The 17,500-nt window shown below is 43.2% G+C and overlaps 2 protein-coding genes across 2 annotated transcripts in view; both read left to right on the forward strand.

The window, feature by feature from the left end:
• gemin5 (gem (nuclear organelle) associated protein 5) overlaps positions 1-9,821 on the forward strand; it is a 35,018-nt gene extending 25,197 nt beyond the window's left edge. The window contains 7 exon segments of the mRNA XM_080839507.1: positions 746-865; positions 1,145-1,352; positions 1,698-1,952; positions 2,198-2,360; positions 3,045-3,669; positions 8,076-8,160; positions 9,633-9,821. Of these exon segments, the coding sequence (XP_080695633.1) occupies positions 746-865; positions 1,145-1,352; positions 1,698-1,952; positions 2,198-2,360; positions 3,045-3,669; positions 8,076-8,160; positions 9,633-9,773 (1,597 nt within the window). The 3' untranslated portion in view covers positions 9,774-9,821.
• A 310-nt stretch (positions 9,822-10,131) lies between these two features.
• The window catches only part of LOC308371913 (interleukin-1 receptor type 1-like), a gene marked incomplete at its 3' end in the record, with an annotated part of 9,250 nt that continues 1,881 nt past the window's right edge, over positions 10,132-17,500 (forward strand). Inside the window, exons 1-4 of the mRNA XM_080846952.1 lie at positions 10,132-10,191; positions 13,508-13,592; positions 14,920-15,121; positions 16,778-16,937. Of these exons, the coding sequence (XP_080703078.1) occupies positions 13,517-13,592; positions 14,920-15,121; positions 16,778-16,937 (438 nt within the window). The 5' untranslated portion in view covers positions 10,132-10,191; positions 13,508-13,516. The remainder of the gene's footprint in view (positions 10,192-13,507; positions 13,593-14,919; positions 15,122-16,777; positions 16,938-17,500) is intronic.

Below are 17,500 nucleotides of genomic sequence, written 5' to 3' on the forward strand. Positions count from 1 at the left end.
GGCATACTGCTCTGACTGACTGACAACTCCAATCGCTCTGTTAACTCTGTCACAGCACAATCAGAGCAAAACGACGGCCTCTCTTACTGCAGACTTCATGTGTTTCATATATTCACACAAAATGCAGTATTTGACCTCATGTGTGGTTTTATCCAAACTTTACAGCAAAGACTTTTTTGAACACCTTTAAGAGTTGTTAACAGAACTTTGCAGGAAATCAAGAAGTTTGTGCTACATTTCATTTCTGGTTCTGCTTCTAGCTCTAGTTTCTGAGTCTGTGCTATGCTAACCCGCTCTAGTTTCTGAGTATGTGCTATGCTAACCAGCTCTAGTTTCTGAGTCTGTGCTATGCTAACCCACTGTAGTTTCTGAGTCTGTGCTATGCTAACCCGCTGTAGCTTCTGAGTCTGTGCTATGCTAACCCGCTGTAGTTTCTGAGTCTGTGCTATGCTAACCCGCTGTAGTTTCTGAGTCTATGCTATGCTAACCCGCTATAGTATCTGAGTCTGTGCTATGCTAACCGTTGTAGTTTCTGAGTCTGTGCTATGCTAACCCGCTGTAGTTTCTGAGTCTGTGCTATGCTAACCCGCTGTAGTTTCTAAATGTGTGCTATGCTAACCCGCTGTAGTTTCTGAGTCTATACTATGCTAACCCGCTCTAGTTTCTGAGTCTGTGCTATGCTAACCCGCTGTAGTATCTGAGTCTGTGCTATGCTAACCCCATGGTGTTCATTCCTGTTCTTTAGGGAAGCCATAGCTATGGCCAAAGCGAGGCTGCGGCCGGATGACCCGGTGCTGGTTGACCTCTACATGACCTGGGCAGAGCAACTGGAGAGGGATGGCCACTACACATCAGGGGCCAAATGGTACGACTCTAGGGTCCATACATGTGTGTGTGTGTGTGTGTGTGTGTGTGTGTGTGTGTGTGTGTGTGTGCGTGCGCAAATGGAACGACTCTAGATTGTGAGTGGCTTTTGTGAAACATGAGATGGAGAGACCCCATTGACTTCTCACTAGGCTTAAGCTAAAAAATAAATAAAAATAAGAATCCTTTTTTGTTCAGCGTTTCTATTAGCAGTCGTTTCCTATGGATGGTATTGAAGTGTTTTCAGCTGGTAACCCCAGTCGTGTTTCCTCCTCCCCAGTTACCTGGCTGTGGGCAGAGACTTTGACGCGGCTAAGATCATCGGGAAGAAGGGGGACGTGGCATCTCTGCGGGCGGCCGCCACGCTGGCACGGGTGAGCGGGCACCTGGAGCTCTCGCGGTCGTTCTCCCTGAGGTGTGCCAAGGACCTGGCAGCCGTCCTGGACTGGCGAGGAGCGCAGGAGGTGCTGCAGCACGAGAGTCTGCTGGTGAGTCACACACACACACACACACACACACACCCCTCCCCTCCCACCCAACTGTTTATGTGCTTGTTCTTGAATGGACCCATTTGTAGATCAAATTCGTTAGGGCTCTGTATAATATTATTATTTTAAAATAACACTTAAAAGCTTCAAAAATATATGTCAAGCTCACACACGATTAACTAATTATTCCTAGATAAGAGGTGTTGCCATGGCTGCTAAAATGCCATGGCAACAAAGACCCTCAATCAAGGGAAATGTTGTAAACAACATGTCCTGTCCTTCTCCTGGGTCTTGTTCTGTTCTAAGCTCTTCTCTTCTCGAGTAACGGTCCGCTCTCCTCTTTAGGGCAACCGTCTGCTTTTCAGCGTCAACGAGCTGCTAGTGATGCGCCTTTCTCAGGTGGGCGTGGTCACCTGGACCCCCGCCTCCACACATGACTGGTCCGTTCCCAGTGCCAAGGACTTCCTGCAGGCTGTGGAGGGGGTGTGGCAGCAGGAGTTCGACGTGTCTGCAAGAAGCCCCCACAACCTCAGGAGAGCACTGGAAGAGCTGGGCAAGGCTGAGAACCCCCCCACCACTACGAACGTCCCCCTCAAACAGGTACAGCGTACCCCCCCCTCACTGCTAACGTCCCCCTTAAACAGGTACTGCGTCTATTTTTTATGCCATAAGCAGTCTATTTAACGGTTCTACTTTGGAACTCTGAACTAAAGGGTTCTGTGGCAATGCCCTTGTCTCCTGACACCACTGTTGGGAAGAGTAGACTGGATGTTTGTACTCCCATAATTCCCTGAGACCTTTCACAGGTCGTGATTGGTTACTGAACCTCCCTTGCTCTCCCTCAGCTCCTATCCCAGATTGCTTTGGATGTGACACTGAGCATGCTGAGCTGGTTGCTAGGTGATGGTCGCACGTCTCTAGAGCACTTCCTGCGCGCTGTCGTCCGAGGCTCTGAGGCGGCCAACTTCACACTCATGGCAGAGACCTGTGTTCTCCTCTTCCCTCGAGGTGAGTCAACCCCTTTCATCATCTGTGGACCTGCCAGGCATTCACCGTTGACAAACAAACATAAATACAGCTGGCTGTAAAGATAATAAAAAACTATTAGCCATTTTGTAGCGTTTCCATTTTGGCCTAGTTTAGATTCGTGTTATCATTAGTGACACCGGAATGTTCCAATGCCGTCATAATGTAATTGTAGCGTTTCCAAGGCAATAGTCTGCAGTGTTTGTTTCTGGCCTCCTTTGCTTTTTCCCTCTTGCTGTGTTTGTGTTTCTCCATGTCTCTCACTCTCTGGCCGTCATTCTCACTCACTCACTCACTCACTCTCTCTCTCACTCACTCTCTCTCTCACTCACTCTCTCACTCACTCACTCACTCACTCACTCACTCACTCACTCACTCACTCACTCACTCACTCACTCACTCACTCTCTCACACACTCACTCACTCTCTCACACACTCACTCTCTCGCCGTCATTCTCACTCACTCACTTAATCACTCACTCTCTCTCTCTCTCTCTGTCTCTCTCTCGCTGCCATTCTCACTCTCTCTCTCTTTCTGTCTCTTTGTATCTCTCACACACTCTCTCTCTCACACACTCTCTCTCTCACACACTCTCTCTCTCACTCACTCACTCACTCACTCTCTCTCTCTCTCTCTCTCTCTCTCTCTCTCTCTCTCTCTCTCAGGCCTGGACTCTGTGCCTCTGTACTCAAACACCCTGGACTCCAGCAGTGATGAGAGCTCAGCAGTGGTGCGGAGTCTGGAGGCGTTCATCTGTTACCAGCAGCTCTATAGAGTGTGGTGGGCCATCGCTGACCACAGCCCAGCGGCCGCCATCGCTGACCACAGCCCAGCGACCACCATCGCTAGAGATCCAGACAGTCTTAGTAGCGAACCTCCCAAGAAGGACCTCAACGGACTCCACGAACAAGACTCTGAAAACGGTACCAATGGTACGAACGGATCCGTAGGTCCAAGTTCAGCAGCCTGGGGCCATGAGGAGCGGTGTGGGGTTCTGCTGGAGGCGGGTCCACGGGTACTGTCCGAGCCCCACGCCGTGCTGCAGGCCAGTCAGCAGGCCATCGCCGAGGTCCAGAGGAGAGTGGCCGACCTGGTGCAGCGGCACAGCCGTGGGCAGGAGGGTCCACCGGGCTCAGAGGAGACCCAACACACCTGCCCCATCTCCGACCGGGAACCACCCTCACAACAACACACCTGCCCCAGCTCCGACCAGGAACCACCCTCACAACAAAACACCTGCCCCATCTCCGACCAGGAACCATCCTCAGCGCAACAACATGGAGGGCCCAGGTATGGCCTACAAATTCATTATTCCATTTTGTACTGTAAGGAACCACTTTCCAAACCAATGCCAGGACTGGGGGTGGCCGAAGGTTTCAGCATGTTCGTCTCTCTAGGCTTTGCTGAAAGATAATATTTCTTAAAGGACCCTGTCCTGGTAAAACGTATCTCCACACAATTAGGCCTTAGTTCCTGCTTTTTTTAATGTTACATTGCTACTCGTTAGGTAGGCTGACCTAGGGTCATTTCTATGGATGCCTACGAACATTTTTGACGAATACCCCTTTTACTTTTCTTATAACTAGTTTATTCTAGGAAAAGTGTTGCACAGGATATTTCCACGGCCAATATTTGCATATTCCAGGGCCACAACCTGTAACTAGTTCTGAAGACTAACTCTGTACTGTTACGGGGCTTACCTGCATGTAAGACCGATCTGGTTCAAGGACAGAGTGCCAGGCTGCTGTATGATCTCAGTATAACCATACGATCCAGTGCAGAGGCAATCCACTGCATAATACAATATAAAAGTTCTGCTGCAGCGTGCTAGCCCAGGTGATTAGCCAGGTGCTTTGCTGCAGCGTGCTAGCCCAGGTGATTAGCCAGGTGTTCTGCTGCAGCGTGCTAGCCCAGGTGATTAGCCAGGTGTTCTGCTGCAGCGTGCTAGCCCAGGTGATTAGCCAGGTGTTCTGCTGCAGTGTGCTAGCCCAGGTGATTAGCCAGGTGTTCTGCTGCAGCGTGCTAGCCCAGGTGATTAGCCAGGTGTTCTGCTGCAGCGTGCTAGCCCAGGTGTTCTGCTGCAGCGTGCTAGCCCAGGTGATTAGCCAGGTGTTCTGCTGCAGCGTGCTAGCCCAGGTGTTCTGCTGCAGCGTGCTAGCCCAGGTGATTAGCCAGGTGTTCTGCTGCAGCGTGCTAGACCAGGTGATTAGCCAGGTGCTCTGCTGCAGCGTGCTAGCCCAGGTGATTAGCCAGGTGCTCTGCTGCAGTGTGTCTAGCCCAGGTAATTAGCCAAGTACATCAAGACTTTCACTGCTGCTTTTAGGTTTGAATCAAATCCTAGCCAGTCGTTGTGGAAACACCGTTACTAAGTAATACTTCTCTTGTTAAGATGTTCTGTATCAGAGCATCGCAATTTATTAAGTCAGTTACAAGTTGCTAATACAGTACCATATTCAAACAAGTCTTAAGTGAATATACAAGTATAAAAGAAACATATGAAACATCCAAACATTCAGAGTGTATGAACATACCTGGCCTACTGAACACAATCCTCGTCCTTTGACCATCTCCTCTTTAATACCCCTTTAGTTTAGCCCTGCATCTGGTATAATAACACATCATCACATGGAGACTAATGTTTATCATGGGGGTCACACAGTCACACAGACAACCAGTGTTGCCAACTTTTCTGTGAGGAAAGTAGCTGTAAGCTCTCCGTCGCCAGAAGTCGCTATGTGCATGTGCAAAACATGCAATTCTGAGCGCGGTAACACTTATATTTTTCCTGCGAATACAAAGTTCTAATATTTTGCTGTTATTTAGTCAGTCTGGCTGTGCAGGCCCTGTGTGAGTGGAGAGGAGACCATGACAGCCCTCGCTGTTCTCAGCTCTTGTGAGATCAGTTGTAACGTGAACTGCAGAACAGGATATGTGAGATGCTTTTTCAGTGCTTTGTCAACACAATAATCCACCAAATGACATACAAAAAAGTCGCTAGATTTGTCGCTAGTCGCTTTTGCTAATAAAGTCGCCAAGGGGGTCTGAAAAGTCACCAGATATAGAGACAAATCGTTAAGTTGGCAACACTGTCACCTTAAGAGGGGGGTTGTTACCTCCAGAGGGGGGTTATCTACAACCCACAGAGACCAGAGTTCTCATGTTTCTGAGATCCATGCTTAGACTGATCCAGTCCGCTGCAGGACTGACACCCTTTACCACTCAGACAAACCGAAACATCACCTAGTACTTTTAAATCCATTTGCCTGCCCTTAGTTTAACCCTTGCATGGAAAAGGATAGGGAGAAACCCAGAGACGTTTGATGGACATATGAACACCAGCAGAGGGGTGGGGAAAGTCAACCACATGGAACAATGCAGTTCTGGAATGTTGTGAGAGGCACACTCTAACAACAACTACCCCACGCCTAATGAATCATTGGAACTAAAAGTGTTTTCTAACAATCCAAAGATTACCCTCCTGCCTTACAGTACTTTTACTAATGCTTTGGATGTGTATAAAAGAATAAATGGTGTGCGTGTGCGTGTGTGTGTGCGTGTGTGTGTGTGTGTGTGTGTGTGTGTGTGTGTGAGTGAGTGACAGAGAAATGTACTGTTTGGATTCAAGTTTAGTGCTTAAATACTATGTTGTGCACATGACCTGATATATAGTCGTATGCAAAAGTTTAGGCACCCCTGATAATCTTTATTACTTTCATTTATGAATTGTTGGGCGTTTGGATCAGGAACTTCTTTGTCACATATATAATACTACATGGACACAGTGATATTTTAGAAGTGAAATAAGGTTAATTAGATAAACAGAGAATATTCCAAATGTATAATAACAGAATTAGACAGGTGCATAAATTTAGGCACCCCAACAGAAAAATCACAATAATATTTACGAGAGCCTCCTTTTGCCAAAATAACAGCCTCTAGACGCTTCTTATAGCCTCTGATGAGTGTCTGGATTCTGGATGAAGGTATTTTGGACCATTCTTTCTTACAATACAGCTCCAGCTCTGTAAGGTTTGATGGGTGCCTAGCGTGGACAGCCTGCTTCAAGACATCCCATGTATTTTCAATTATATTCAAGTCTGTGGACTGGGGTGGCCATTCTAGAACATTGTAGTTGTCCCTCTGCATAAATGGCTTAGTGGATTTGGAGCAATATTTCATGTTATTGTCCTGCTGGAACACCCAACTTCGCCGTAACTTCAGCTTTGTTACAGATTCTTGAACATTATTGTCAAGAATTTGCTAGTACTGAGTTGAATCCATGCGACCATCAACTTTAAATAGATTTCCAGTTCCTGTAGCCACACAGTCCCACAGCATGATGGACCCCCCACCTAATTTTACTGTGGGCAGCAAGTGTTTTTCTAGGAATGCTGTATTAATTTGCCTCCATGCGTAACGCCTCTTGTTGTGACCAAATATCTCTATCTTTGTTCCAAAATGAGCCTGGCTTGTTCAAATGTAGTTTGGCAAACCTCAAGCGAGCTTGTTTGTGGCGTGTGTGCGGAAAAGGCTTCTTCTGCATCACTCTCCCATAAAGCTGTTTTCTGTGCAATGTGCGCTGAATGGTTGAGCAATGCACAGTGACACCATCTGCAGCAAGATGACCTTGCAGATCTTTGGAGGTGATCTGAGGGTTGTTCTTGACCATTCTGACCATTATTCGCCTTTGCCTCTTTGTTATTTTTCTTGGCCTGACACTTCTAGCCTTAGCAAGAACTGTGCCTGTTGCCTTCCACTTCATAATAAAATTCATCACAGTGGAAACTGATAGCTGAAACCTCCAGGATAACTTTTTGTAGCCTTCCCCTAAACAAAACTGCTGAACAATCTTTGTTTTCAGATCATTTGATAGCTGTTTTGATGCCCCCATGTTGCCACTGTTCAGAGGAGAATCAAAGAGAAGCACAACTTGCAATTGGCTACCTTAAATACCTTTTTTAATGGTTGGATGCACCTTTCTATGGAATTGAAGGCTTGACGAGCTAACCAGACTAATTCTGTGTTGCATTTTATCAGCATTGAGTAGGTACAGGTATTCAAATCAACACAATTATCAGGGTGCCCAAACTTTTGCACAGCCTATTTTTCACATTTGATTTAATTTCACACCAATAAATACTGCTACTTTAAATATCTTTGTCTGGAAAACACCCTAGCACTCAGTGATAACTACAAAATAAATATTTGACCACTGTGATTTTTTTTGGTGAAGACAGAGTAAATTATCATGCAGCATTAGAGGGGTGCCTAAACTTTTGCATAGGACTGTAAATATCAATAATTTAAAGAAATATCTTAGGTACAGTAAGTGTCTGATAAAGTAAGTTAATGATTATAAAATTTGTAATTTTGTAATTTCAAAGTTGTGTGTGTTCAGAATTGTAGATGTAGAAATGTAGAAATTATCACAGGCAATCATAACCTGATATACCTCATTTAACTCCATATGTATTTTGGTCTGCAAGTTACTCTAAAGAACATCAGTACAGTTAATTGCCAAGCCCTACTAGATACGTGGATCATTTCACGTAGTTTAACAGAAATTATGCGGTGCTAAAAAAATAGATTTATTTTAGATAGATCATTCAGTACAGTCTATTTCAAATGTGGTTTCAAATATTAAAACCAAGAAAATAAATATTAAATGTTGTTTTGTTTGTGTGGTTGTTTCTCAGTTCTGGGGCAGAGTCGCTGCCCTCGCTAATCGCCGCCATAGCTGAACATAACAAAGCCGTGGCGGATATGCCTGAACATGTCAAGGTAAGTGCTGGCATGCTGTTGAAAACAAATTACTGACTAGTGTAACCGGTGTAAACTTCTGCGTTATGTAATTTATCGAGTACAGGGACAAAAGTTGCAAGACGGGTATTTATTAACCTGTAAAGCACACCAACAGAGCATAGCTTCACTTATAACTCCTCATTCCAAGCATACGTTAAACAGGCTAATACAAACAGACATGTTATATATACATAAAGAATATATACATTAAGAAAGATAAATCAAAACGGTATCACACCTGTAAAGCACACCAACAGAGCATAGCTTGGTCTTCAGCTTGCTAGCTTCACTTATAAATCCTAGCCCCCACATGTAGCAAAAAGGAATATCATATAAACAATATATCAGCAGGTTATTTCTTATAACTAGTTAAGATATATAATACACATAATAATAATACGTTCTAAGAGGATGTGGGGGAAGTGGAACTATCCCTCCCCACCCCCACCACTCTGCACGTAGTCTCTCTACCTGGTCTACCTGGAGAAACCCTCGGCCAACCGCACCCACCGCCACTGCTTTGCCGTACACCTTCTCTACCCAATACCCTATGCTAGCCTTTATATAAAATATACATTATTGCCTCCACCGAAATGTTTCTCTGTCCCTACATCCCTTACCCCTGTAACAGTAACCCTATTGGCACAGTAATCTGGTCTTGTCTGTATCATGTATTTACCACCAGATGTATGTATACATATGTCCAGTGACCAAATGCTGGCTGTGTATTGCCCCTGTTGCTTCCTTTCCTCTTCTGCCACACAACCCTTCCCCTTCCCCCCGTCCCACCTTCCTGTCTCCACCCGGCCGAGCTCAAGCAGATGGGTCCCCCCTTATGTGCCGTGGTTCTGCTTAAGGTTTCTTCCTGCCTAACAGGGAGTTTTTCCTTGCCCCTGTTGCCATTGTGCATGCACTAAGGGGGTTCAGGCTCTGGGCTCTGTTAAGCGCCGAGAGGCAATTGCATTGTTATGGCGCTATACAAATAAAATTGAATTGAATGTATAATAAGATAGATGCCTATTTTTAAAGGCAATATTTATTAGATTGTTTCTCCCCATGAATCTCAGCCACCTACCTCATTCCAAGCATATGTTAAACAGGAAAGAGGAAGGAGGGAGAGAGCAACACAACAGGGGGAGACAGGGGGGCTAACAGAGACCCCCAATATCAGTGTGCATGTGATATCAAAATAAAAGTAATGATAAAATATCAAAAAGAGACTGAAATACAGGTAACTTGTGCAATTATTAAACTGCCTTTCTAACCTGTTACACTAGATAAATAATAACTTTTTTTTAGCCGTGAGTTCTTGTTCAGAGAGCTAAGTAAGTCTAAGAGTATTTGCTGCAGTTTGCCTTCAGATTAATTAACGTTGGGGTTTTTTTTTGTGTGTGAGAGTCTAATAGTTTATGCTCTTTCTACACCCCCCCCCCCCCCCCCCCCCTCCCCAGAAATACCCATTCCCCGATGTCCTGGAGTGCTGTATAGTAATCCTTCATCTGGCAACTCCCGAACACCCCACCACTGAAGCACTTCGTTTATTACAGAAGTATGGAGCTTCTCTGCGACCAGCATGGCAGAGGTTCATATAGCCACTGTCTTATTTAAGGTCTTCAACACCGATATGTTTGTACATGCACATGTAATGGATTTTTTTGTAATATAGCTTTTTGTTTTTCATCTTGACAAATAAATGCTAATACAATTATTAAATAAAACATTCTACTCACTGCAAGTACTTTGTTGTGTTTTTTTTTATATGTGCATTATTATACCGTTACATAACATATTGTACAGTTATTTTTTCCCTAACAGAAAAATGTGGTTAGATTTGCGGTCACCCACATTTAGGAAATAGAGCACAAGAGTCTTGCGTAGCTTCCTGAACAGTTTCGAGCTGATGACCAAGTCTATACTCGACAACAGTCTGCTGACTTTGTGGGACTGAAACTCGGATTTAATAATTGCTCGCTCGTTCGTTGGTGCTGAGGACCAATAGCGACTTGACAAGTGAGTAACTGCACTCGTAATGCCTACGAGAAAGGTTATTACTCAAATGTATTTGACTTGAGTAAAATGTACGAGCTTCGTCAGTTCAGGTATCGTTGATCTCTGTGCTGTAAAACAAGCAGTAAAAAAGTAGGCATATTTCCACTGGCTTTCGACAGCAGCCTGCATAGTCTTCCCAGTCAAAAAAAGGTAGGTCTGGGAGAGACTTTACTTCATATGCATGCATATCCAGCCCTGCTGTCTTTTCAGTGTTATTTTATAGTTCTGCGTATTGCACTTTGCATAGTTGTCTCGTGTCTTAACACTTAACAGCTTCAACACCGCATATCCCTTGTGTAATGAGGAATTGATTCTTAACCACATTCCAACTTTATACATCAAATTGCATACGTGTTAGTCTTGTGGTTAAACCAAATCAAACTCAACCGTTTCTGTTTCCAAAATGCTGTGCGCAACACGCGACACGGTCACTTGAGCCTGTAAGATTTTCACTTTCACTGCCCCGTGCAGAATAGCGTCTTTAGAGCGGTTATTAGCCTACTACAGCAAAATGAAAGATATTTTGGAAACACCTACATGTAAGCTCAAGAGTGGTGCTGTCCAGTGGGTGTAACACTAACAAATACAGCACTACGCTTGCAGTATGATATGAACAGCATTATTAAGCAGTTTGTAATACGGACATCAACACATTAGATTAGATTCAACTGTATGGTCATTGCACAGAGTACAAGTACTGAGACAACGAAATGCAGTTTAGCATCCAACCAGAAGTGCAAAATAGCAATAAAAGTGCAGAGTATGTGCATATGTAAAGTGGAATAAGTGAATAAATAAGATATATACAGTAAGAGATAGGTATGAAATAAGAACGTAATTGGGACTAGCAGCAATTGAGGAAGGAAGTGTAGATATGATATAGTATAAAGTTACCATCTGTCTATCTATCTAGCTTTCTGTTAGATTCTGTTCTGTCAACTCCTAAACCCAAACATTAAGATGTGTCCTCCTTTGCATGTAATACAGAATTGTAATGTTTTGAAGAGCAGTGCTTAATCACACAAGGCGCAAGTGATCAATGCTCAATAACAATGAAAGGCTCATTTTAGCTTTAAAAATAATGATTGATGTTTAAATCAATAGGCTATAATGTTGGCTTTAGAAGTTATTCCAAAGTAATATTCCTGGTCACAGGTACACAGTTATTGTGAAGTCATTCATAAAGATGTGCAGAGGCGACACAAATTATGCACTGCACTTATTGATGCACCTTTACAAAAAGCTTACCTTTTCATTGAGGTAAAATTATTGAAAGAAACTTTTTTTTTTGTCAATTAAATATTGTTCTCCAAAACATGTGTGCCACAATTATTGGAACCCCTTAATTTAATGTCTTCTCCTATTATGCGTGATGAGGTTAGAACACATTGCACGGGATCTGAGACCATTCCTACATACAATATCTAGCCAGATCCTTCAGATTCTGAGGTCAATGCTTGTAGACACGGCTTCAGCTCATTCCACAGATTTTCAATGGGGTTAAGGTTGGGGGACTTTGATGGCCATGGCAAAACCTTTATTCTGTGGTCGCTGAACAATTTTTGTGTTGATTTTGAGGTGTGCTTCGGATCGTTATCCTGCTGGATAGACTATAGATAGACAATAGACTATAGATTATAGGCTGGTTATTACGTTATTGGCCTTGCATTAAAAAAAAAACTTTGAAAATGTAATAACTGAGCCAATAATGTAATAACTGAGGTATCACTTAATTTTATCTTCAATATTTGGGCAGAAAGTGTACCACTCAGCCTTAATATTGCATCTTGCAACAGATGCTTAAATATCCTACCTTACAGATACCCCTCCACCCTCAACCCCCCCTCAACAGGAGGCCTTACAGGAGCAATTAAGAGTCATTTTGGATTAATATGTCACTCTTAGGGTTCTGTAATAGTACTCTGTGTATCCAACTCTGTGACCATGCAGGCGCTTTGATGGAGTCTTTCTAAGTTCTGCGTTGCAGTTTTCAGTATGGTATTGCAATTCACTGCCGGCACCTTAGGGGTAAGGTCGGATATTTAAGCATCTGTTGCAAGATGCAATATTAAGGCTAAGTGGGACACTTTCTGTCCAGATATTGAAGATAAAATGAAGTGATACCTCAGTTATTACATTATTGGCTCAGTTATTACATTTTCAAAGTTTTTTTTTAATAACCGGCCAATAACGTAATAAGTTATTGGCCAAAAGTTGTTACGTCATTGGCTCAGCAACTTTATTACATTAATGGCAGTTTATTACGTTATTGGTTTTATTACATTAAAATTATTACGTTATTGGCCGTTATTACGTTATCGGTTGCTACACATCCTCCTCACTGTGCGTGGGGTCAATGTACACACACATCCTCTTCCAGGCTGATTCTTAACCTCTCCTGTCGCTTTAAACTTCTTTAGTATTTCCATGAAAGTGGAAATGGGTATTTTTAACTGATTAGAGATTTTCTTGTTTCCATTTCTTTATTTGTGCAGCTCAACAACCTTTCGTTGCACATCGTCACTCTGTTCTTGGGTCTTTCCCATAGTGATGAATGACTAATGGAATTTGGCCTGTGTCACCTCATATTTGTACGCCAGTGGAACAGGAAGTCATGGTGAACCTCTGAAGAGTTCATTATAAAACAGGTGAACTTAAAAATGTAAAAAATGAGGAAATATACTTCAGTTAGATTTTATTCATAGGATTTTGCCTATAATTGTGGCACACATGTTTTGGGGAAAAATATTGATTTTGAGTTGAGTTTTTTTTTTTGCAATCATTTTACTTAAATGAAAAGGTAAGATTTGTGTGAATATCTTGAGTGAAAGACCAAGGGGATAAACAGCAAAGACATATTTTTTATAGCCGGGTTTGCTCATATTCACTTAGGGTGCCAATAATTGTGGAGGGCACTGTCAGTAGTAGGTGACAAAGCTCCTGGTGTGGGGAGGGAAACAGGAGAAACTCTGACAAATAATCTACAAGAGAGACTCTTCTTTTCATATATTCAATTCTTTTTATTGGTAGAAAGACTCTTCTTTTGAATGTGGATTTCTATGTGAGTTTGTGGCATGATTTTCAAAAGTAGCATACAGTTCAATGACATTTATATTCCTACATTGTGGAGCCGAGCTGTTTATGAGGTGGTTTGTATGTTGAGATCTGCTTAATTATTCTTTGTGGCATGCATGCACAAACACACATATAAACACACACACACAGTCACACACACATTCAGATCCACAAACCTCTCCAAAAGACTCCTCTGTGACAGGTGCCTGCTATGACGTGGAGGTGGGGGCGTGCCCAAGCATTGCTGGGGGTGATGCTGCTCCTGGGTTCTCCATCTCTTGCTGAAGGTAAGAACTGGAGAGGGCCTAACAAGGCACACACACACACACACTCGCTCACACACACTCACTCACTCACTCAATCACTCTCAATCACTCTCACTCACTCATTCACTCACTCGCTCGCTCGCTCGCTCTCTCTCACACACTCACACTCACACTCACACACACACACTCACACTCACACACACACACACACACACACACTCACACTCACACACACACACACACACACACACACACACACACAGGCCAGCCAGCCACAGCATGGGATTGGGGGGCTGATGACAGGATGATGTTTGATACTTCCAAAACTGTTTCATAAATTAGGCGCATAAGATGTGTGTGTGTGTGTGTGTGTCAATGGGAAGAACATTGCTAACCTCCATGCTTCTCCCTCTGATTGGTTGATGGCCGCCACCTATGATCCAGTTTATCAGACACCAACTGAGTCAAACCACATCCACATTAAGCAGTAGGCCATTCACGCCCAAGATCTCCCCATACGGGCCATCACGCCCTAGATCTCTGCCCCAGACCATCGCATCATCGCATCATCGCATCCCACACACACACACACACACACACACACACACACCATCGCATCCCAGTTGTTTAGCATTTCTCTGCTGAAGATAAGGGTCTCTCTGCTGTCACGTTTGAGATACTAACGGAAAAAATTCTCAGTTCTCTGGAAACAGCTAACCACATGTGACCACCATATGTGTGTGTTTGTGTGTGTGTGTGTGTGTGTGATGTTCTCGTGTGTGTGTGTGTTTGGAAAAAAAGGTGTTTAGGTGTATATAAAGGTGTTATTTCCTGTTTAGTTTGTTTTTCTGCTCTGGTTCAGAAGCTGCTTTCAGATGAGATTGTAGATGAGATGAGATTTTCAACATCAGTGTTGGTCATGCAATGTGTGTGTCTGTGTGTGTGTGTGTGTTTGTGTGTGTGTGTGTGTGTGTGTGTGTGTTTGTGTGTGTGTGTCATGTAGATGAGATTTTCAACATCAGTGTTGGTCGTGCAATACATCTGCCCTGTGTGTGTGTGAGTGTGTGTGTGTTTGTGTGTGTGTGTGTGTGTGTGTGTGTGTGTGTGTGTTAGTGTATCATATAGATGAGATTTACAACATCAGCGTTGGTCATGCAATGTGTGTGTGTGTGTGTGTGTGTGTGTGTTAGTGTATCATATAGATGAGATTTACAACATCAGCGTTGGTCATGCAATGTGTGTGTGTGTGTGTGCGTGTGTGTGTGTTAGTGTATCATATAGATGAGATTTACAACATCAGCGTTGGTCATGCAATGTGTGTGTGTGTGTGTGCGTGTGTGTGTGTTAGTGTATCATATAGATGAGATTTACAACATCAGTGTTGGTCATGCGATGCGTCTGCCGTGTGATGGAGCAGAATCTGATGAAAATGTAATGTGGAGACGAAAGGGGGGTCTTCCCCTGGACCCGGACGCCGGGATGGAGGTCAGGGGAAATGCTATATGGTTCTTACCTGCTCAAGCCAATCACAGCGGAGTATATGTGTGCAAGTAAGCAACACGCACACACATACTACAACACAAATACAACCACATTCAAAGACACAATCACCCTTACTTACTTTCCACACACACAAACAACACACACATACATTTCTACACACATACATATTTCTACAAACACAAATGCTTATATGTATATGTACAGTACTGTGCAAAAGTTTTAGGCAGGTGTGAAAAAATGCTATGAACTAAGAATGCTTTGAAAAATGTAAACAATAAATGTTTATTTTGTATCCATTTACATGGTAAGACTGAGCACAGCAACAAGACACAACGTAGTTATACTGCATCAGCAGGGTCTCTCCCAGACAAAGATTTCAAAGCAGACAGGGGTTTCAAAATGTGCAGTTCAAGCTCTTTTGAAGAAGACGTTGAGGATCGTAGACGCAGTGGTCAGCCAAGGAAACTTAATGCAGCTGATGAAAAACACATCAAGCTTATTTACCTTCGAAATCGGAAGATTTCAAGCAGTGGCATCAGCTCAGAACTGGCAGAAACCAGTGGTACCCAGGTACAGACATTTACTGTCCAGGGAAGTCTGGCCAGAAATGGTCTTCATGGAAGAGTTGCAGCCAAAAAGCTCTACCCCGACAAGGAAACAAGGCCAAGTGACTGAACTAAGCACGAAAACATAGAAACTGGGGTGCAGAAACATGGCAGAAGGTGCTCTGGACTGATGAGTCAAAATTAGAAATATTTGGCTGTAGAAGAAGGCAGTTTGTTCGCCGAAGGGCTGGAGAGAGGTACAATAATGAGGGTCTGCAGGCAACAGTGAAGCATGGTGGAGGTTCCTTTCCAGTTTGGGGCTGCATTTCTGCAAGTGGAGTTGGAAATTTGGTCAGGATGAATGGTGTCCTCAATGCTGAGAAATACAGGCAGATACTAATCCATCATGAAATACCATCAGGGAGGCGTATGATTGGCACCAAATGTATTCTGCAGCAGGAACATAACCCCAAACATACAGCCAATGTCATTAACAACTATCTTCAGCTTAAAGAAGAACAGAAAGTCCTGCAAGTGATGGTATGACCCCCACAGAGCCCTGATCTCTACATCATCGAGTCTGTCTGGGTTTACATGAAGAGACAGAAGAATTTTAGGAAGCCTACATCCACAGAAGATCTGTGGTTAGTTCTCCAAGATGTTTGGAACAATTTACCAGCCGAGTTCCTTCAAAAACTGCGCAAGTGTATCTGGAAGAATTGATGCTATTTTGAAGGCAAAGGGTGGTCACACCAAATATTGATTTAATTTAGAATTTTCTTCTGTTCCTTCACTGCATTTTGTTAATTTATGAAGAATTGATGAAAATAAACTGTTAACACTTCCATTTTTGAAAGCATTCTTAGTTTACAGCATTTTTTCACACCTGCCTAAAACTTTTGCACAGTACTGTACATAAATAAAGTTTACATTAACATGTGCAGACACACTTTTGCAGACTTGTATTGTATAGTATACACATACGCCCACATCAACATAAACACACAAATAATGTAAAACACACATACACCAATGGATGGAGTAATACTAATGATTCTAACCTGATGTATTTAAAAGCTGTTCTGTGTGTGTGTGTGTGTGTGTGTGTGTGTGTGGGTGTGTGTGGGTGTGTGTCTGTGTGTGTGTGTGTGTGTGCAGTGGTACTAATGACTTTCACATACAGCTTAATGTGGGTAGTGGGTCCTGTCCTGAGGCAGATTTTGAAGTCGATCGGACACTGCATACCAGCGGTATACTGAATAGTAGAATGAAGCACATCTCAAACTTCATTAATGCCACGTCCATTACCTGGCTGAAGGTACAACCTCACAAACATATCAATCACAGCCATAGCTAACCTCACAAACATATCAACCACAACCATAGCTAACCTCACAAACATATCAATCACAGCCATAGCTAACCTCACAAACATATCAATCACAGCCATAGCTAACCTCACAAACATATCAACCACAACCATAGCTAACCTCACAAACATATCAATCACAGCCATAGCTAACCTCACAAACATATCAACCACAACCATAGCTAACCTCACAAACATATCAATCACAGCCATAGCTAACCTCACAAACATTAAATTACAGCCATAGCTAACCTCACAAACATATCAATCACAGCCATAGCTAACCTCACAAACATTTCAATCACAGCCATAGCTAACCTCACAAACATATCAACCACAGCCATAGCTAACCTCACAAACATTAAATCAGAATTAAAACCATTAGAACAAGATCTTGACATCGTTACCCATAATCCCTAGAACCAGGAACTCATTAACGTATTCACCACTGCAATATACAGGCTTTTATTGCTACTTAGCATATGTTGTAAATGTAACTTTAACAAGCAGTC

Source organism: Sprattus sprattus, assembly GCF_963457725.1.
Source record: "Sprattus sprattus genome assembly, chromosome: 1".
Lineage (NCBI taxonomy): Eukaryota > Metazoa > Chordata > Actinopteri > Clupeiformes > Clupeidae > Sprattus > Sprattus sprattus.